Source organism: Acartia tonsa, chromosome 4, assembly GCF_053477335.1.
Source record: "Acartia tonsa isolate MP-2025a chromosome 4, ASM5347733v1, whole genome shotgun sequence".
NCBI lineage: Eukaryota > Metazoa > Arthropoda > Copepoda > Calanoida > Acartiidae > Acartia > Acartia tonsa.
The window spans coordinates 35233162-35255793 of NC_137263.1; the positions used below are offsets into that span (position 1 = coordinate 35233162).

At 33.6% G+C, this 22632-nt stretch overlaps 2 protein-coding genes and 2 long non-coding RNA genes across 4 annotated transcripts; 2 read left to right on the forward strand and 2 right to left on the reverse strand.

The window, feature by feature from the left end:
- The first annotated feature begins 1561 nt into the window (after positions 1-1561).
- On the forward strand, positions 1562-3257 carry LOC145315446 (D-amino-acid oxidase-like). Its single transcript, XM_080155428.1, has 5 exons — positions 1562-1634; positions 1903-2018; positions 2389-2421; positions 2869-2940; positions 3180-3257. Exons 1-5 carry the CDS (start codon positions 1586-1588, stop codon positions 3255-3257), a joined length of 348 nt encoding a protein of 115 aa, XP_080011554.1. The 5' UTR covers positions 1562-1585.
- Positions 3258-5651: 2394 nt separating this feature from the next.
- Positions 5652-6189, reverse strand: LOC145316964 (uncharacterized). Its single transcript, XR_013878784.1, has 2 exons — positions 6122-6189; positions 5652-5809 (listed from the first exon to the last, which is right to left on the reverse strand). It is a non-coding gene; the product is annotated as an uncharacterized LOC145316964 (long non-coding RNA).
- Positions 6190-8672: 2483 nt separating this feature from the next.
- On the forward strand, positions 8673-19989 carry LOC145316965 (D-amino acid oxidase-like). The gene is made up of 9 exons (XM_080157820.1): positions 8673-9077; positions 9388-9443; positions 9903-9986; positions 10465-10512; positions 14215-14284; positions 14855-14926; positions 18397-18439; positions 18521-18619; positions 19803-19989. The coding sequence occupies exons 1-9, from the start codon at positions 9037-9039 to the stop codon at positions 19899-19901; spliced, it is 612 nt and encodes a 203-aa protein (XP_080013946.1). The 5' UTR covers positions 8673-9036; the 3' UTR covers positions 19902-19989.
- Positions 19990-20730: 741 nt separating this feature from the next.
- On the reverse strand, positions 20731-22174 carry LOC145316968 (uncharacterized). Its single transcript, XR_013878785.1, has 2 exons — positions 21447-22174; positions 20731-20783 (listed from the first exon to the last, which is right to left on the reverse strand). It is a non-coding gene; the product is annotated as an uncharacterized LOC145316968 (long non-coding RNA).
- Between the last annotated feature and the right edge of the window lie 458 nt (positions 22175-22632).

A 22632-nucleotide genomic window follows, 5' to 3' on the forward strand; every position in this document is an offset into this window, starting at 1 on the left:
TTTAAACTGTAAGAAAATAGGTTAGTTACCCACCTAAGATTTTGTGTATTAAGAACAAACTTGTCCTACCAAATTAATTAATTGAGATATATCTTTGAGCTAGACGGTCAATTAATATGTTTATTAGACCTGACAAAACTGATGAAATCTATTATGTCATTTTATCACACAAGAGTCCAATTAGGAGCTATGATTGAGGGGACTTGGCACTGTAATTACACTGAATGATTACTAGCTAAGCACACTTATTTGTTGGCTTAAAACTAGCTTTAGGTACTTAAACCTTGGATTAGCACTAACCTTTTGTGTTCCAACATGTCCGCAAATAACTTAAATCTACCGAAAGCACAAGTTTGGTTACATTACTAGTGGTGAACACTAATTTATCGTCCATTGACTTATCCCTAGCTTGAGATCCCTGCACAAACCAAAAGTAAATTTTAATAGATATTTAGTGGTCAAATTCGTAATATTTTAATTTCTAATAATTAATGAAAATAATACAGATCTGTAACATTACAATAAAATTATTTATATTGCAAATCATTATCAGATATGTGTAAATTTTTTAGCACTTTACAATAAATTGAAATATATCTTTGTAAAAATCAATCAATCAATCGATTTTGGTATCCATGTTTGAATGCCGCGCTATTTTATTTACTTCTTATTGTCGTCTTCTTTACTTATTTTCCTAATAATTATTATAATAATTATATAATTTTGGCCTTTTATCCTTCTAAATAGTTCGAGTATTTCTCTGTGGCTTTATATAAATATAGTATCATTTTATCTATCTATTATCAAAATTAAAGAAACACCTCTCTTTCCTAACTTTAAATATTTTAAAAACTTATTTAAATCTAAGAGTCACATGATTTTTAGAGCTTAGATTGGAATCTTATTTGTAAATGAAAGTGTATACAAATTTTACATTTATGCTTTTTTGTTGTTCATAGAAAAATCTAATTTAATTTCTAGGTTAATATTTTTTAAAAAATAATAAACTAATCATATTTTTTAAAATTTCTGAAAGGTTTTGAAAATATATTTACAATGAAAGTTACAGTGGTAGGTGGTGGAATTATAGGGACAACTACCGCATACAGGTTATCTTTTTCTTATTGTAAGAATCTTTTCAAGGGTAAATGATGTGAGGTTCTGCCCCAATTACCTCCATGCATTTTTTGTTTCAGTATAAATTGGGTGAAATATTGTTTTCCTGGGGTCAAATTTCTTTGGGGTAGCAACTACCATCAGTTAAATAGCTGAAATCTCATTTTACTAAGATTCCTTGCAAAAATTCTACTGTATGATATAGTTTGCTGTCATCCGTCAGTCTGTAACGCTACGAATAATTTTATTTTCTAGGCTGCTATTCGAAATAGACGGCTAAGTTTTATCTATGAAGATTCCCTGTATCAATTTACATCCAGTATATAGGAAGAATTTGAAGATTCTCCAGACCAATGTGCATCTACTCTACAAGTCACTTAGTCCGCCAGATTGTCCTTTATATATATTAGCCTCGCTACTTATGTTGTCATTCTTGTTTAGGATTAAACAGAAGTGCAGAGATGTAGAAATGACCATAGTAGCTGATAAATTTAGTCCTAACACCACCTCTGATATAGGTAAGCAAATATTTAATTTTTTTGTAGAAGGGGAGGGGGGGGGGGGTTGAAGTGAATTAAAATGGGAATTTTTTTTATAGGTGCGTTTTCTTTTAGGAGGGTAGAGGAACACCAAAAAAATAGATAAAAAAAAGAAACTTTACTGATTAAGAGATTTATATCTGTTCAGCGAGATCTATGATACAGACTAACAGATTTTTTGTTTTTTACAAGATTAAATGAAATTAGACAATGAATTCAGTTAAAATTGATGATCAACTTTGTTTAGCTGCGGGTTGGTGGGAGCCCCACCTGGATCCAGAAACTCCAGATGAACTGACGGTCAAGTGGTCCATACAAACTTACTCCTTCCTTCTAGCACTATGGAGGGGAGAGTTCATACAGGTTTATATAAAACAAGACATCTAACAGACATAAAAACTACAAAGGAAAGATAAAAAAAGCATTAACATTATCATAAAATTGTTAATGTAATTATGCTAAATAAAATATTTTTAATAGGTCAGTTGAATTTGAGTTGCCGATTGTGTACACAGTTTCCTTATCCTATCTCAATATTTACTACTAACTAAAAAAGCTTCAAACCATAGACATATTGAGACATGAATAAATTATAAGATTTTTATGAAATTCCGTCAATTTGTGCAACAAAACTATTTATTAAGTATTTATTTGGTACTCATTACAATCTTTGCGTTCTATGACCGCATTCGATATTGCTTTTGACATAACTAAAAATAGACCAAATTTTTAGGAAGTTGAAGAAATTAAAGAAGATCTTTTGAAGGTAATTATACTTTCTCAATCCAATTTTTTGTCCCAGTAAGGTTGTTTAAACCCCCATCCTACCGCGATATTTAAAAACTATAACATTAACTATAGAATTATAACACGCCAGGCTACAATTGAATCAAGACAAAAGATTAATTATTTAAAATTTTGAACAAGTTTGCTTTTGTAAAGTTCTTCATAAAACCACTCCTGAAGGGAGTTAATTAATGGCCATTTTTATTAGTTGCTTTGCTACGGTCACGGAAATTCAGCCTTAAATAAATCATATATGGAAAGGTTTTATGAAAGACTTCAAAAAAGCAAAGTTGTTCAAAATTTTTAATAAATAATCTTTGTCATGATTATGCGGTAACTCTTAGGGGATAAAAATTAAACTTGAAATTTCCAAATCTAATTTTCTTCAAATATTTAAATCAATGAGAATTTAAGAAACCTTGTTTAGGGTCTTAGTATGACAAGTGGACTGTTTGTAGATGATGACATCAGCCCATGTAAACCTGCATGGAGTGAACAGGCAAGTTTTACAAATTTAATAAACAAAGATATTTTTCAACGATTAACAATAAACTTTCTACAGAAAGAGAAGTTGTAAGCTAGAAATTTAAATCTAATGCAGAATAAGAATTCAGTTAGGCAAAAAACATTCTGCTTTACAGAAATACAATCAGTAAGACAGAAAAGGTAAGGGAAGCGCAATACTTCAGAAAACTTTTACAAAAAGTACTTTAATTGTACATCATAATTAAATTTTAGGTTTTGTCATACACAGAGATTAAAGAGCCAAAGCAACTGACCAAACTTGGATTTGAAAATTCAGGATTTAAATCATAAAAAAAATTGTATAAATATGATTATTGTTAATTTAAATATTTATCAAACCAGGGACAAGGGAAGGCTATTCTGGCAAATAATAGTAAAAGGCAATATTTCACCATAATCTAAATTATTCCAGTTTGCAGCTACAGCAACTTTTAGCTTCAGTATGATCGTCAAAGATCAATTTGTGATGCAATACTAACTTGATATTGTCAGGTTTGTTGACTACAATAATACTATAAGCCTATCTAATCAAAATTCTGAAAATAGAGAACGATTTATTTCATTTAACAAGTATACAGTTGACTAGTTAAATTTTTTTCTTGTTCTTACTTTTTTTTCATAAAATTGTATCATAAACAATTTTCAAAACACATGTATGGTCAATGATTATCAATTATGTACTTTATCTATCTTTGACCCATATTATATTTTTTGTTTGAGACACCTAGCGGCCAGATTATAAACTACATATTTAACAAAGCGCATCAAATTTTCTTTTCTTTGCTTGCACAAAAATATTTTAAATCTTGTATTATAGATGATAAATCTTAATGTATGTAAGTAAACACAGACAAACTAAAGGAAAATGGGCATGCAAAAAACTTTATCTTTGAAAAGATATCATCGTCATCCTATTATATAAAGTAGTAAGCGTTTTTTGTCTGTCCTGAGGGATCTCGCTAACTGCTAAACCGATATTGTTCTCTGTTACTGTGAAGCTTCTTATAGGTCCTGGGAAGGTTTTAAACTATTTTTGGAGAGGGTGTTTTTACCCCCCTCCCCCCAAAAATATTTTTTTAACTCTTTTTAAACTCAAATTTGAAATGGGATGAGGTCGACTTTTCCCCCCTCCTACCAGTTATAATTTTTTTGTCAGTAGAGAAGGATCTTGCTAACCACTGAACCGATATGGTCCTCCTTTACAGTAAAGCCTCACATAGATCTCGGGATAGTTTTAGGCTATTTGTCTTCCACCTCCTTACCCCTTCGGAGATAGAGTCCCCTAGCCATTAGTCCTATATACTGTATTAAGGATTTGTTGTCTGAAGCTTAAGATCACAATAACTACTGAACCGATTACGTTCTCTCTTTGAGAGAATCTTAAAATAGGTCTAGTAATGGTTTCAGGCCATTCTAATTTGATATTTAGGTCTTGAAATGATTTAAAATTATTTTTGTAGTCACCTTCTGCCTATTTGAATAAAAAGCCCCTAGATCGAGGCTATTAAAAAATATAATACAGACTTAGACAAAACTAACTAACCTTTTATTTTGAATTAAACAATAATATATAAAAATGTTTTTAAATTAATGATATATTTACATATCAATTAAGAAACTTAACAAAACAATTAAAAATGATAACAATACATAGGTAACAATAAATTATAAATGATTACAAATTTTAGTAAAATATATTCATGAAATAGCTTATTTTATTTTATTTTATGTAATTGCTGACCTTTATAACAAATATCAATGCAGTAAAATAATCTAATTGTTTTCCTGTCTAGCTTAAAACACCCTTTCTTAGAAACCCACCCGAACCATTTTTTCAGTTGTAATCCTAAAATGCAAGTAAGTCATACTATTGTGTAGAACTGTAATATTCTAAACTAGCTATCTATAACAGGCTACAGCTATTACAAATGTTAAATCAAAGCCTTTAATTCAAGTACAACTGGCTAATTTTTTGGCCACTAAGAAGACATTTTATTTCAATGATATTTGTACCAATCTGTTTAAATGATCTCAAAGATATCTATTTGGATAATTTTATATTGCTATTGATTCTTCTTAACCTTAATTTGTTTGATCATTTAAAAGCTTAAAGGAAATTGATTTTATAGCATCTATGAGGTCAAATTTAAGAAAGGTTTTAATCAGAGCTTACAATTTTAAAAAAGGAGGGGGGGGGGGTAATGCAACCATCTCGTAATCAATGATTAAATGGCACTTAGAATCCAGATTTCGTTACGAAACTTGGCATAAGTAATCCTTGATAGGTCTATTTTCCCTAAATTAAACAAAAAGTTGGAAAAGTAGCAACTAGCCATTTTTTGGCTATTTTCAGGGCAAATCCATCACGAAACCTATCTCCACATAATCCTCTTTGCCTCTCCAAAACGGTTCTGGCCAGTATTTGCTGGTACTATTTGCTGTTGATTCCTACGTAATTTATGACAGATTTGCCGTAAAAATAGCAAAAAAACAGCTAAACGGTTAAGCTGTAACCAATATACATACCAAGTATTAATAAGTTTCGTAATGAAATTCGGATTCTAAGTGCCATTTAATCATTGATTACGAGATAGTTGCATTAACCCCCCCCCCCCTTTCCTATTTCTAAAGGACCTTGTAAACGTGTTGAGTCTTACTACTTTAAGTACTTTTTTATTGTTATACCCAGGAAGGATTTTCCTCCATAATTTTTCCCACTAACCCTTTAACTACCCCTTCCCGCTTTAAATTTGGCCCATGAAAGTTTTCAAATATTTCTTTTGTTCTTCTTACATTTTCGTATATCTTCATTGGCTGTGCTTAGCTGTCTTCTACTAATTCTCCTAGAACAAATATCTAAATTATTTCTTCTTACACAAATAAGATTGTACGCATGATATTTTAGCAGAACTGCTATAATCATATTTGTTTGTCTAACCATTGTCTTTGTATAAGATTCTCTAACTTGTAGATAAAACATAAAGATTTTAATGATTTACAGCAATAGTCTTAATAAAAAAGGGTGTCTTCCACAGAAAATTGATGCAGAATTTATAATAAATATGTTGAGATAAAGAACATTAGTAGACATAAGTATCAAAATAGTTTAAGTGGAGGGAAGGAATTAAAGCAAAACAAAAACGTATTAATCTTACCTAACCCAATTGATCCATCTCGTCATTATCAATAGCCTCAGGTATAACTTCCTTTTGTAAATCTCTTCAATTTTTCAAGGTCCATCCTTAACAAAGTAATATTATGAGAAAAAATTCAAATATAAACAAGGATGACAACATCCATAAAAGTGAAGCTATGAAATGGAAGGACAAACGAACATTAACACTTGTAGATTGTTAGAACTGAATTAGCAGAATATTAAATGCATCAGCACAAACAATATTGTAAGTAAATTTGTTGCAAAACTGCATTAATAGATGCTACTGTTTAAGGACCTACTTACATTTTTGGGACTTATTTATAGAGATGCTTCGCTTATAACATTGTACCTTGTTGGAATAGGAATCAGTTTTCAAACAATCAGAAGAATCGGATAATTTTAACATACAAAAATTTGTTGTCAAAAAAGTTAAAAATCAACATGTTTAAAATGGATGAACGGACATTCTCGTATTGATTAAAGAGTTGCTACGCTTTCTAAATTGTACCTATTTACTACAGGAATCATCAAGCAAAGTTTGGAATCGATAGGACAATTCTAACCTGTTTAAATTAACGTAAAGAGCTAACTTTGACGTACGCACGGACGGACGGACGGACCCTAATTATAGAAAAGCTTTGCTTTAAAAAGGCAGTCCCACGGATTGTATTTAATATCAAATATTTATATTTGTTTGAAGATCAAGGATATTCGGGTATGGTCTCTTTCGTGGTAACACCCCTTAAGGGGCGATTCTTATTATTTTCAAAGTGGCTTTTCTCCTATTTCTGCAGGGCCAATTGCCTAACCCTGAGGGGCTATCACCTAACCCAATATAACATAGCCTAACCTAAAATAACCTATTTAATGTCATTTTGAAAATACGAAGAATCGCCTCTTAAGGGGTGTTGCCACGAAAGGAACCCTTCCCGGATATTCTATAGAAAAATTAACTTTTACGCAAGTACGCAAAAAAATTAAGAAAGTAAAAATTGCCATTTTAGAAAAAAAATATTGTAAGAGTATGATTTTCAATAAAAATACTAATATTTTTAAAACTATGAGTTAGATAAGTTTAAACCCATTTCGTGGAAATAAATATTTGAAACGGTTAAAAAAATTATCAACCTTGTTTTAGAATAGCTCATGTGTATAAATGACGTAGTATGTCTTTTTGTCAATCTGTTTTTATAATTTGAAATTAAATTGACTAACCTTTTGATGTTAATGAATGATTGGAAAGTTGACAAAAATTCATATGTGTAGCTTTAACAGTAGCTTAGTAAACCTAATTTCCCTCATAGTGTTAAGCACTTACAGACGGACTGACGACGAGAATTGGATGGTGGCTTCGCTACTAAAATAAGTCAATTTTATTCCTATCCATTTGAAATAAAACACCCCCTTCAGCACGCCTCTGGTTGATAAATGTTAATTAAAATAGTTACCAGCAAGGCATTGTTTCTTGCAATCTCTGAAACTGATTACATTTTACCAAACGTTTCTGAAATTATTACATAAATAGTATAATTAAAAATCACTTTACTTGATATAGCTGAAATATTATCAATTTGTTTGCAATGCATTAAATTATCACATATGATATAAACGTGTATTCAAAAATTTAACGAATAACAGGCCATATTCCGAAATCTTTGTTGGATTTTTTATGAATATATATTCACACAAAAATATAACACGATCTATTGGGCATTGTTTTGATAAATAATTATGGAAGAAAAAAATAATTTTATCGTTTAATTAGACCATAAATTGAAAATTTATAAAATCACTATGTTCAATGGATTGTTTGTTTTGATTAATATTCAGCTGTTTTCAAATTTAATAGTGTACACTTTTTTTGATGAGGTTTAGCGAATTTATACTCTAAAGTAGTTTACTACTAGCCGATTTTTATAAGAGTTGAACCATTCATAATATTAGATACTCATATAGGTTTCGTGATAAAGTTACATAATTTTAATAGAATTATTGGTCAGAAAGAACTTCCCTTGTCCCTGTATCAAACAAGGATGACAACATCCATAAAAGCGAAGCACTGAAACAGTAGGACAAACGGACATTAACACTTGTATAATGTCAGAACTGAATAATCAGAATATAAATGTATATGAATCGAAGCAAAATTGTAAGTAAAATTGTTGAAAAACTGCTTGATACAGAATAATGTTTCTGGACATACTTACAACTTTAGGACTTTATTATAGAGTTGCTTCGCTTATAAAGTTGTACTTTGTTGTCCCAGGAATCAGTATACCAAAAAGCAGATCAATCGGATTATTATATCACATAAAAATTAGTTGTTAAAAAAGTAAAAAAAATCAACATGTTTAAAATGGACGTACGGACATTCTGAAAATGATTATAGAGTTGCTACGCTTTTTAAATCGTACCTAACTACTACAGGAATCGCCATGCAAAGTTTGAAATCAATAGGACAATTCTAACATGCCTAAATTAACGAAAAAAGCTATCCGTGACGGACGGACGTACGGACGGACCGACCCTAATTATAAAAAGGCTTCGCTTTTAAAAAGTATAATAAAGCGAAACAAGGGGGGAGGGGGGTGTACTAAACCTTGATTTTGGAAATTGGAATTTTACAAATTTTGAGTCAACTACCCTTCCCCCCCTGAAGTAATATAGGAACGATTAGTGTCCTTTCAGAGATTGACCTACGATTAACTTCGCATTAAAATATCCATTAAATGGATATACTTGTAATGATTATAGAGATGCTACGTTTTGTAAATTGAACCTAACTTTTACAGGAATCATCATGCAAAATTTGAAATTGATAGGACATGGAACCGAACTTTTTTCAGAAATAAAAATTTGAAATCAATAGGACAGTTCTAATTCAAATTATATTTATCAATATTTTTAGAGCATATGACTGCTGCCTCATTCATGTCTTTTACATTTGAACCCAAGTAAGCTTTTAGTTTTTTCTTGCACATGAATAAACATGATTTAAATCACATAGATCAACTAGTAACTGTGCCCCTATTATATAAAGTAGTAAGAATTTTTTGGTCTGAAATTTACGATTTAAATAACTACTAAACCAATTGAGTTTTCAATTTTAGGCACGTAGGTCCGGGGATGATTTTAGGCTATTTTATTTCTAAGTCTCGGAATATAGAATATGTTTCATAGGCAATTTCTATGCCCTTCCTTACTCTTTGAATTTGAATACAAATATGTTAGGTGCGCATCCGCTAGAGACTATTTGTATTTTAGAATTGTTTTACCTGTCTTCTATGCTTGGCTCAAAAAACAAGGTGTTCTCTTCAAAGGTAAAATGTTTCATATCTATTTGTTATATATCAAGAATGAAAACTTTTATAAAAGCGAAGCATATTAGACTTTTATATAATTTTAGAGTAGCTACAGTGAGAGTTAAAATATGGTACAAGGACTTCTAATTCTTTCTACCAAATAAAAAAAAATCATCCATATCTTATCAAATTTTAGAAAGCTTTTTTAACAAAGCCATTTCTATATTTAGCAGAAACCTAAAGGGATATGCCAATGGCTGATAAATTGATGTATAATTATACATCCCTAATTATGATATACAAAATTACCCCTTCTGTAGACTACAATTATTGGTTGAAACGTTTGGACACAACCAATCAAAATTCAATAAAAGTCCCTAAAGTTGTTGAGCCAACGAATAAGAAAATGTTATCATAATACTTTGGGTTACTAGTGTAATAAACAGCCCAATATCCCCTTTCATCCTTGATATTTAGAAATGAGATTGAATAGTTTGGAAGACCTAGAAGAAAGTCAGGACCTGGTTATTAATTGTACTGGACTAGGGTCTGCCTCCCTGGGTAAGCATAAAAATTTAGATATACGTTGTTAAAATTTTCAGATTATATATGAACATGATACTATAGTAATAATATGTAACAGGTATTTCTTAAAATGATTTGGTTTGTAATAAATTTTTATATGAAATTTTTTTGGAAAAAATAGCTTTTATGAAAAGTCGATGTTATGTAAGTCTTGGACACTTACATTCGTTTTCGAAAAATTGACATGATTCACTGAAAGTGTGTCGATACAATGCTTTAAATGTTTAAAAGTGGATCTTTGACACAAAATGCTTATTTAAAGTTGTTCCTTAATGGAACTTTAAATGGGGGAGGGGGGGTGGTTATAGAGGTTTTTTTTATGGAGGGGAGGTAATTTTTATGTCTTGGGAGGGTGGAGGTTAAAAACCTTCCTGGGACCTCAATGAAACACCCTTAATGGAGATTCGTGTCGGTCATAGTGGTTAGCAATTAATGATTTTTTTTGTTTTTTAAGTGAATGATGACAATTTATATCCAATATCTGGGCATGTTATTAGAGCCAAAACTACACATTTGATTATGATTTTAATCCAATAATATAAAGTGTAAGTTTTTTTTGTTTTTCCGTTAATATCTCGTAGCCACTGAACCGATTGAGTTCTCCATTTGATGGTTTGATGCTTTTTTAAAGATTGAAGCCTTGTAATAGTTTTATGCTATTTTTGTATCACCTCATTTCCCCTTCCAACACCTAGAAGCTAGGAACGCAGGAGTTTCTAGTAGTAATAAAAATTTCAAGTAGAAAAGCTTATCTTTGTTCTTTGCTTTATGGTCAACTAGCGGCTTCGCCCCTAGCCTCTAGAGGGTTAATCAAACCAATTTTTCGTATTTTAGATTTCAAAGAAAAAAATGGAAAAAAATTTTCTTTTGAGGGAGATTTTTTTTATTTTGGCCCCCCCCAGTCGACCCCACTATTTTAATTCTAGTTTTAAACAGAAATTTTTTTTTTTTTTTTTTGGGGGGGGGGGGGGGGCGGGGGTATTTTTCATTTTTTGGGGGGGTTGGGGGACGGGGGTGTACCACCCCCCCAAGAAAATAGTTATAAACCTTCCCGGGACCTATGAGAAGCTGTAAAGGAGAACCCGGTCGGTTCAGCGGTTAGCGAGATCCTTCGCTACAAACAAACAGACAGACAAACAAACATCGTTCTACTTTGTATTATAGAATAAACACAACTTTAAATTTAACTTTGATGAAATCATCCATAAATGCAACTAGCTTAAAAACCACACATCGGAAAAGACTAAACTTTACAATTATAATAACTACGCTTTAAATATTGAAGATACAGAACACTAATCATAAGCAGTGGCGTGCGAAGCACTTTGTCTAGGGGGGGGCATTTTAAAGATTTTGTAAAATTTTGCCCCCCCCTAAATCAAAGTGCCCCGGGGGGGCACTTTGGTTTAGGGGGGGGCATTTTGATTATATATACTAATTTTAAATAAGGGCGTTTTAAGGGGTGGGATTATTTGATAATGGGCCTTCTAGTCCTTATCCCTTCTTCCCCATCCCTATTTCTCATTTATATCCCCCATCTCTCCCCCCCCCCATCTTCCCCCCCCCATCTCTTCTCCCCCATCCCTTCTCCCCACCCTGCAATGACCGAAGGGAGCTAGAAAGCATCTTCGAAAAAAAAGTACAGAAGATAATTTAACCTTCCCCCCCCCACCACAAAACATTTTTTATAGGTGGAAGGGGAAGGATGAATAACCCCACTAAATTTTTTTATTTTGGGGGGGGAGATAAAAACACTCATTTTGGAAATAATTTACCAAAAATTAACCTAATATGTAAAACTGATTTTAAATATTTCTTTATTGTATGACAACAAGGATGACAACATCTTTAAGTAGCAAAGCACAAAAAATCATCAATAAGAATACAGATGAGTAGATTTAAAGAGCATCTGTTGAAATAAATATATTTTTTAGGTAGAAAAGGTCACAAATCCTTTTTCCTGTATGTTGTGTGATGACAGTCAAAGTAAATTACATACTGGATTCTCGAATCAGCGAGAAATTTTTTTTTTTAATATTATAATCCACAAAAAAATTTAACGTACCATAAAAACCAAAGATATAAAAAACTATGTAAAAGATAAAAAAAATTACTTGTCCTTTCATCTACAGATATAAAAATCTCTTAGAAATATGGAAAACTTTGGGGTATAGTCTCTTTTGTGGCAACGCCTCTTAAGGGGCATTTCGTCGTATTTTCATAGTAGCTTTTAATAGGTTATTCTAGGTTAAGTTAGGTCAGGTGATTTCCCCGCAGGGTTAGGCAATTGGCCCCGCAGGAGCTATAAATAGGTGAAAAGCTACTGTGAAAATACGACGAAATGCACCTTAATAGGCAATGTCACAAAAGGGACTATACCCGAAATTTAAAAGATACAAAAATAGCCAAAAACGTAAAAACGTGCTGAAAAGTAATAGTTAATCATACTCCACAATGATGGGAATGTGAACATTAAGTTTTAGCCTACTATCTTTAATTGCAGTTGAAAAGTCACATTTCCCACTTAGAATTACGTACTGACAGCCATAGTGAATTATAGAGAAGCTAAAAAGTTATATCAACATATCCTACCCTCTTTAAATGGCACTTTGAAACTCTGTTAATTTTTGATTAAGTGGTGTTTCCAAGAATTTATAAGGGCGGTGCGTGAAGCGCACCTAAAAATATTTACTCCCCCTTTAAACTAAAATCAATTAAAGACAACAAGAGTGGCGTATTTTATCAAGTTAGAAATATAGAGTGTAGTTAATTTTAAGGGTTTTTAATGAAAGTTGCCATAAAAAACATGTCTTTTTGTAAGGATATGTACACAAAAAAAATGATAAACTTATCCTGAAAATAATATGACATCACATATAGTTATTCATTTAGACAGACATACAGTGTTGAGAAAAAGGCTTAGATAAATATCAACGCTGTTTCTTTTTTTATATAAAATAACTTTTTGATTAAATATTTGTTGTTTACACATGTTTTTATAGAAATAAAAACAAAATATACAATGTGCAGATAAAAAGCAGAAACCATTTGGAAGGGCGCAAACAAATTTTTTTTTTCAAATATGCAGGGAGGGAGTGGTTTTTGGGCTATTTATTACACTAGTCCCCAATATTACATATAAAATTTTCTTATTTGTTGGCTCAACAACTTTGGGGACTTTAATGGAATTTTGATTGGTTGGTTAATTAAGTCGAGTTTCCATACATTTCATCCACTAATTGTAATCTATATAAGGGGTAATTTTGTGTATCATTATTGGGGATGTACAAAATTTCTTCAGTAAAAAGTTTATATTATACAAAATAAAATACTTCCTATTACCTGGTTTGTTATGTTTAGTGAAAAAAGATTATAACCTAATTTCTACACTAATTAAAAAATTTGGTAAGGTTAAATGAATAGTAACTGTCTGTTTGGCGCGAAGCGAGTATTTCTTGATCTTTTTTTGGAAACTGGGATAGTTTTGCTTTTTGTAGGGTAGGGGGCAAAAAGGGGCATTTTTGTTGACCAGGGGGGGGCAAAATGGGGCATTTTTCAACATTTAGGGGGGGGCAGGGGGGGCGTTGGCTAGGGGGGGGCAGGGGGGGGCGTTTTGGTCGCTAGGGGGGGGCGATTGCCCCAAATGCCCCCTTCGGTTCGCACGCCACTGAATTCATAAGTCAAGATATAAAAATGCTTGTCTGTCAAATGTCGCTTAAAATGTTAGATGCTTCCTAGGATTTGCCATTTCAAAATTCTATCATGCCAAAAAAGGAATCTAAGCAAAGTTTAATCAATAATTTACAATCATACATAATGTAGAAAGACATGTATCACAGAGAGTTATCTGAACCTCTGTATATTTCCTTATGACGTCATCTGGACAGTTAATAATTATAGAATAAGCTTTGGATGGCCAGCAGTGGGATTGATACTCTTTAGCAGAAATCAAATGGTTTTATTGAAGCCATAAAAAACAATAGGACATCATCTAAAAAATAATAACAAAATTGGTTACATATTTATAATACATTTTTAATTCAAAAATTTTAATTGCTCGCATATCGCTTAAAAGAAAATATCTTTAGTGTAGCTTATGTATTCAATCGTAACAATAAAATTATATTATTATACTGATATAAAAAATTTGCTTTGGTAGTTTTCCACAACAACATGGCTTTACAAAAATGCAATAATTGATTTCAGGTTCCTAATATTCATCATTGTCTATGCGATGGACGTTCTGATTCGTGGGCTTATATAATTCCAAACAGGTTACAATTGTAGACAAGCTATGCTACAAGTCTTATCTATAAGTTGGTCTGTCTTTGTTGATGGCATTACTTTTGACGAGACACTTCAATATGACAAGGTAGGACTAAAACATCAGAGCTGGATCTTTAAATCATTTTAGTGGTGAGCCAGATCGGGTTGAGCCGAATTTCAGCCAATCACAGAGCGGCATTTCATAAAATGCTGTGCTCTCATTGGTGGAAAGTTGGCTCACCCCGATCTGGCTCACCACTAAAATGATTTAAAGATCCAGCTCAGGACTCCCTGCAAAAACGAATCATCAACTTAAATTGTTCAACTTTTGTAATTCAATATTTAAATCATATTTCATCAGGGAAGTTAGGGGACATGGGGCTGTTTGTAATTATAAGAAAGTTCTCTTAATAGTTGGCATTAAAACTTTGACCTTTTATTATATTTTGATTAGTTGGTATAAAAAAACAGTGTTCAAACTTTTCAAACAAAAACTTTAAAGTTTTAAGTTTTTCGACCATTGTCTTATCCTTAAGATCCCTGCATTGCATAAAGCACCTTATAGTTTACTTATTTAGAGAATGTGCAATTCTTGGTTCTGTTGATATTCCAAATAACTGGAACACAGAAATTTTTCCTGAAAATTCTAGGTAAAGTATTTTTGTTAAAGCGTAGCTTCCTTATACAATATACATGACCTCCAGGGGGCTTGGTGTCGCTTCGGGTTCGAGAACTCTCCACGCACGTTGAATCATACTCTACGTCTTAATTATGGTGTATTTCGTCCATTAGAACGACCTTTGTCCTAACTCTGCATGGTAATGAGTTGCGCCTGTTTTGGGCCATGACATTCCTCCTATTCTAATTATTTATGTCGCGAACCTGACATAACAGCAGTAGGAACCATTTTTTACATCTTTAGTTATGACGCGGTGTTAAGCCGAGATTCGAACCAAGAACAACGATGATCAAGAACAACGATGACTCAAGAACAACGATGATGTTGAATTCCAGAGTATCTTCATCATAGGGAAAAAGGACAACATCACCTTAAACAACATCTACATCCCTCCTGTCTCTAGCTGTCAGCATGGCTCCAATCTTCCACTCCAGGATATCCTCTCCCACACCTCTGGCAACAGCCTCACCATCACAGGCGGGGACTTCAATGCCCACCATGCCAACTGGTACTCCAAGGGGGAAGAAGATGCCCGGGGACGCAAATTGGCTGATGAAATCAACGACTCTGACATGGGTATTCTTAACGAAGACCAGGACACCAGAGTCACCAGCCAAAACAACAGCTCCCCGGACATCACACTGGCAACATCATCCATCCTGCCATACACATCCTGGAGAGTGACATCCAGTCTTAACTCAGACCATCTACCAATCATAATCAAGCTTAGAGCAGACATCTCCACCAACTCAAAGTCTGACGACAAAGTTTACATTAACTTTGCCAAAGCTGATTGGACTGGATTCACCAAGTTTACTGAGACTAAGTTTTCCAGACTCCCTAACCCCACGTCATCTATAAAGGGGGAGAAAGCGTTCACTAAGATCATCAACAGGGCGGCCAGAAAGTTTATTCCCAAAGGTCGCATTGTTGATGTACAACACAACATCCCTTCCAGCACCGCAAACAAAATCAAGGAACGTGACGAGCTCCGTGTGCGCCAGCCAAATAGTGATCGCTTTCACCAGCTCAACAGGGAAATCCAACAAGAGATCAATGAACACCGGAAAACACAATGGCGAGACCACCTTGATAATTGTGAAGCAGGATCTCAAAAGCTCTGGAAAACCATTAAAGGCATCAGCCAGCCGCAGAAAACACCTACCAACACAGCTATTAAGTTCAATGGTAGGATAGTCTCAGCAAACGGGAAGATTGTAAACCTTCTCAATCGGCAGTACACCCCTGCAGCCTCTAAACTACCATCCAAAAAATTTCGCCGGACCATCAGGCAAATCAAGAAATTAAAGGCTGACAAAGTGTACAAATACACCCCTCAACAAGTCAAAGAGGCCATTAAAGCCTCTAAGAGCTCCAAGGCCATTGGACCTGACGGAATCTCTCCTGTCATGCTCAAACACCTTGGGGACAAGGGTGTAGAATATCTTGCCCAACTCTTTAACACCACCATCAACACTTCCATCATACCATCCATCTGGAAGACAGGCAAGATCATCCCGCTACTCAAGCCGGGTAAATCGATTGATGAGGGCAAATCCTATCGGCCAATCTCCCTCCTGTCTCCAGCTGCAAAGATCTTAGAAAAGCTCATCCTTCCTGAGCTCTCAGCAGCTGTAGACCTGCAAGATCATCAACATGGCTTCAGAAAGCACAGATCAACAGTGACAGCTTTACAGGAAGTAAACCATCACATTGCCAGCAACCTGAACAGACGGAAACCCTGTCACCGGACCATCCTGGTTGCAATCGACCTGTCCCGTGCCTTCGACACTGTTGATCATGAGTTGCTCCTGAATGATATCTTGCACCTCGAGCTGTCTGGCACCCTGATCAGATTCCTCTGCAGTTATCTACGCGGCAGACAACAATATACTGTCTTCCGTAACTGTAGAAGTAAATTCAGGGCTGTCAGACAAGGAGTACCTCAAGGAGGTGTACTTTCTCCCCTCCTTTTCAATCTTTACATGAGCACCCTGCCTACACCACCAGGCAACATCAAGCTCATTTCCTATGCAGACGACTGCCAGGTACTCAACTCGGGGCCCCTCATTGACCCAACCTGCCATGAAATAAACCCCTACCTGGACCAACTTGCCACCTGGTTCAAGGGCCGCAGTCTTGAAATCTCCCCGGAGAAATCAACGGCCACAGTCTTCACCACTTTCAGCAATGAAATGAGTGTCACCCTCCCTATCACCATCCAAGGGAAAGACGTGCCGACTGTCAAGCACCCAACCATCCTTGGAGTCACCTTCGACCCGATGCACAACTTCGGGCAGCACGCCATCAAAACCAAGAAGAAGGTACAGCAGCGCACTAACGTGCTAAAATGCTTGGCAGGGACTGACTGGGGTAAGTCAAAGGAGATTATTGTAAATACTTACAAGGCCATAGGTAGATCAGTTCTGAACTACGGATCACCGGTCTGGACGCCATCTCTGAGTAAGACGAACTGGGATGAGCTGCAAAGAGCACAGAACAGTGCTCTGAGAGTGGCAACTGGTTGTATTAAAATGTCACAGGTCAGTCATCTTCACCAGGAAACCAACATCCTCCCTGTGAAAGAACACAATGACATGCTAACGAACCAGTTCCTTCTCTCCATGCACCGCCCAGTTCACCCTAATCACCACCTTCTACATGAACCAATCATGCCTAGAGACAAGAGAAAGACCATCATCAACAATGTACCTCTTGTCAAACCCTATCTCAGAGATGGTGAACCGGTTGAACGCAACTACAAGAAACGGCTAAAGAAGATTCATGACGACGCTCACAGAGACTGTAGAAATAAATATCCTGCAAACAAAGTTTTAAACTCTCGACCCCCTGTAATTAATGTCCAGGAAGAAAAAGGCCTTACACGTATGACGCGGTGCACACTTGCCCAACTAAGATCAGGATATAGTTCTTTTCTACGGTCTACAACAAGCAGATTTGACACAGCACAGAGCATACGATGCCCAGATTGTAAATTAAATGACCACACAACTGAGCATCTTTTTAACTGTACAGCTAAGAACACTACACTCACCCCCTCTGACCTCTGGACGCAGCCCAAAAAGTGCGCAGAATTCCTTGGCATATGAAGTGACAACATCTGACCTCCAGATGGCTAACAACAACAACATCACCTTCCCGACGACTTGCGGGTGCATTTCGTGTTAAATCACGGGCGCGAGTTGCTTCCTTATGTATCCTAGCCAACCCTGAAATACGTATGTCTGCAAAGAAAGATTTAGCTGTAATATCTTACAAACAAATGAAGCTTTTATAAAAGGTACCCTAATAAGCATTTATAACCTCCTTCTTATTTTGAAATAATATTATTGTTGATATTGAATCCATTTCGACTTAAGTTATTATTTATAAACAGTTTTAAAAATTTATTTATAATATTAAATTTTGTCTTTGTTGTAGAAAGATTTTGGAAAGCTGTAAAAGAATATGCCCTCATATAAAGGTAAAGCCAGCTACAAGTTTCACTTATTAGAGTAAATGATAATCTGATGTAAGATCCACGTAATAATAAATCCATTTTTAGAAGGCTGACATAGTGGCTGAAGCTGTTGGACTTCGTCCCTGTAGGAAATGGGGTGTCAGGCTGGAGCTAGATGAAAACTATTCTGGTAAACATTGTAAGGTAATTCATTTTACTACAGGGTGTCCCTCGTAAACTGGTTTTTTTTTAAACGCTTATTACTCCCTTAATATTTGAGCTATCTTCGTAAAATAAAAAGTATTTGACAGCCTGCTACTGACCATTTTATGGGGTAATGATGAAAAATCCACAAAATAAACAGGAAAAAATCTACGAGGTATTACATAAGAGGCTAATTTTATTGAATTTAGACTAACCCACAAGAAAATATTTGCTTTGTGAACTTTAAGATTAGCTAGGGTTCAAACGGCTGGTCGCTCAGACTTTCTAAGCACAAAAATGGAATAGGCTTGACATGGCATACCAGAAATTCTCAATATTCAAGAATCTGAAGTTTTATATAAGTGAACAATACGGAAAAATAGGCATAATATTGATCTTTTTTGTTAATTTTTCATGTAAGCTCGCTTCAAATGCACACAAGAACCTAAAATATACCAGACTTTTTAATTATACTACAATGCCAGTTCTTATAATGTCTGGAGTAAGTCTTTGTGATCCACCGTTTGACCACCAGCTGCTTTAAAAGTTAACTAAGGCATATTTTTCTTGTGGATTAGTCTTATATTCACTAAAATCAGCCTGTTATGTATTACCTTGTAGATTTTTTTCTGTTAACTTTGCGGATTTTTCATCACTATATCATTAAATGGTCAGTAGTAGGCTGTCAAATACTTTTTATTTTACTAAGATAGCTCAAATAGTAAGGGAGTAATAAGCGTTTCAAAAAAAACCAGTTTACGAGGGACACCCTGTAGAAGTCTGGTTTATCAAGTTAAGTATGTGAGAAGGAGCAGTAATCGAAGGGATGAGACAATGGACGATAAATTGATGACATCCCCAATGAATATAAACAAATTACCCATTCCGTAAATCTAAAATATTGGTTAAAACGTTTAATCTGCAGGGTTAAACCAACCAATGAGAAATAAATAAAATTACACAAAGTTTTTAAGCCAAAGATAAAGGAAACGTTATTATAAAACTTTGGGTACTAGTTTACTTAATAGTCCCCTTCCCTTCTCAGTAATCTTTCATAATTTTATCCCAAGCCATCTTCACCTGATAAGTTTTTTTTGTATATAAAGTTAAATTTTAACAGCAATGCAATTTGTAGAAGCTTTGCCATATATGATTTAATCATTCCTGTTAACTTAAACTTTAGGTGATTCACAATTATGGGCATGGAGGAAGTGGGATCACACTCAGTTGGGGATGTGCTAAACAAGTTTTGGACATCATTCAACATTGTGGTATTGTCTGAAGGTTTTCAAACTTTAAAATAAATATAATACATGTGATATATTCATTTCTGTTGGGATAAAAAGAGAAAAATATATTGTTAAAATCTACTCTACAAAAATCTTTTAAAACTTGATTTTAGATTTTGTATAGCTAAATCTGATTTTGAAAGTGTATATTTTCCAAACTTAGTCTTACAGCACCAAGACATATGACACTATCCTATTATATAAGGAAGGTTTCTTGTCTGTAGCTTAAGATATCGATAAATACTGAACCGATTGAGCTCTTTATTTAAGAAAAGCTTCACATAGGTCCTTAAGGCTATTTCATTTTTAGATTCAAGTCTTAGTATGGTTTAATTTACTGCCTATTCCTTCCCATTTGAATAAGAAGCACATAGATGCTGGGGGGCGCAACCACTAGTAAATTAAAAATACAAAAATCAAATTACTTTATGATACAACTAGAAGCTCCAACCGCCGTAGCCTCTAAACCATCTTTATTTGGAAAAAATAGATAAAACCTTCACAGAACCTAAAGAAGCTTCCCTGTATGCAGAGGTGAACTTAAACTAACTTTATACTATAGAATGCGCCCGTGTGCTCGGAACTTGCTATAATCGAACTCAATTGGATTACCAGATAGAAAACATTTTTTACTGCTTTATATAATGAACTAGCGGCTCCCTAGAGGCCTCTAGTAGCACATAAAGAGGGAGATAAAGTAAAAGCGAAAATAAAATTGGTTATAAAACTTACCAGGACCTATGAGAAGCTACATTGTAGAGAACAATATCATACAGACACATAGATATCCTGTTACTTTATTATAAAGATTGCAAAGCCAGAAACACTTAAACAACTTTATTATTAAAAACAACATTTTATCGTGGCATAAGTCTCTTCATTTTTTTCAACAAAAATAATTTTGACTCGAATAATACCTACCTAAGTAAAACGAAAGAATTTTGCTGGGTAAAAATGTATGCAAAAAATAATCCTATTGATTTAAATAAAACTTGTATGATAAAAAATCATAACAAAAACTGTAAGGAATGCTGGACTGAGATAAAAAATCTACCACTTTCTCTATTTTGGTTTATGTAAAGCAAAAAAAATTTCTAGTATGACTCAGAATCCGATTAATTTCCGCAGGATTAAAAACGGTTCTGAGCTATACTGAAAAATGATTTGTCTATCGTATTGTAAAAATTTTCCAAAAAAATAGAAAATTAAAGGCGTATAATTAATGTTTGTTTTGCTGGCATGGGCCATTGGCCTCCAAAAAATAGATTTAATCCTCAAATATTCTATTTTCTTGTCCACGGAAAACTGTATACAATACCAAGCAAAAAAAACTGTCTACAATATACCTACATATTTTGTACTATAAAGGAAACAATGAAAAAAATGAACTATTAAAAAATTAACAAAAAAGGTGTTTTAATCTAACCTTAAAAAATAATAATCATTTTTTGTGAAGAAAAATGCATACAACCCAAATACTAATAAAAAAAAGAAAAACTGCACAGTAAAATCTGTGCTTTAAAGCAAGCAATATTTACCAAAATTATTTCTGTTTCAGTTAATACAATTAATTTACAATATATAATCTAAATATTATAACAGTTGAACATGAACAATAACATAGTCTTGTCTTAAACGCATCTTCATATCATTTCTTTTTCTTAACAAATGACTGAAATTTCGTGGTTAAGGGAAAGATAAAGGTAGGAAAACGGCACCAGAACAAAAACTATTTTGATTTCAACTTTTCCTCTTTTCAAAAATGCAAACATTGAGATTATTATTATACATCAAAGTTAAAAAAAAAGACAGAATTAATGTTGAGATCTCGCAATTCAAAGTATCTATTTAAAAATCATAAAAAAAATATTTTAAAAAGATATTGAAAAGCTTTACTAAAATATCATATTCTTGGCTGTTATATATTCATTATAATGATTTATATTCATTTATAAACATAAAACGCTTTTCAAAATAGTTGTAAGTTTTATGTTTGCATTAATATCTTGTAATTGAACTTCTTAATACATAACAATGATGACAACATCCATAAAAGCGAAGCACTGAAACGGTAGGACAAACGGACATTAACACTTGTAAAGTATCAGAAATGAATAATCAGAATATAAATGTATAAGAGTCGAAGCAAAATTGTAAATAAATTTGTTGAAAAACTGCTTGACACCGAATAATGTTTATGGACATACTTACATTTTTTAGGACTTGATTATAGAGTTGCTTCGCTTATACTATTGTACTTTGTTGTCCCAGGAATCAGTATACCAAAAATCAGATCAATCGGATTATTAGATCACATAAAAATTTGTTGTTAAAAAAGTAAAAAATCAACATGTTTAAAATGGACGTACGGACATTCTGATAATGGTTATAGAGTTGCTACGCTTTATAAATCGTTCCTAACTACTATAGGAATCACCATGCAAAGTTTGAAATCAATAGGACAATTCTAACATGCCTAAATTAACGAAAAAAGTTATCCGTTACGGACGGACGTACCGATCCTAATTATAGAAAAGCTTCGCTTTTAAAAATAGTAAGCTAATAATGTATTTTCTTTCTAAGATGTTTCTAAGGGTAAAAGACATTTCGAGATCTAAGCATAAATCCCCTATCTATTTTTCACTGGCCGAAAAGTTGACGGCAAAATAGTCTTCCCTCGGGACCATAGTCCTATCCCTGAAAGGTATTTCTGTGTTACAATAT

Bases quoted from the DNA above. Each gene is read 5' to 3' on its own strand.
- LOC145315446 (XM_080155428.1), top strand. From the start codon at position 1,586: ATGACCATAGTAGCTGATAAATTTAGTCCTAACACCACCTCTGATATA. The intron at 2,019-2,388 runs GTTTATATAAAA...CCAAATTTTTAG, and splicing joins GGAGGGGAGAGTTCATACAG to GAAGTTGAAGAAATTAAAGA. The intron at 2,941-3,179 runs GCAAGTTTTACA...ATTAAATTTTAG, and splicing joins AACCTGCATGGAGTGAACAG to GTTTTGTCATACACAGAGAT.
- LOC145316965 (XM_080157820.1), top strand. From the start codon at position 9,037: ATGACTGCTGCCTCATTCATGTCTTTTACATTTGAACCCAA. The intron at 9,078-9,387 runs GTAAGCTTTTAG...TTTGTATTTTAG, and splicing joins TCTTTTACATTTGAACCCAA to AATTGTTTTACCTGTCTTCT. The intron at 14,285-14,854 runs GTTACAATTGTA...TTACTTATTTAG, and splicing joins GCTTATATAATTCCAAACAG to AGAATGTGCAATTCTTGGTT.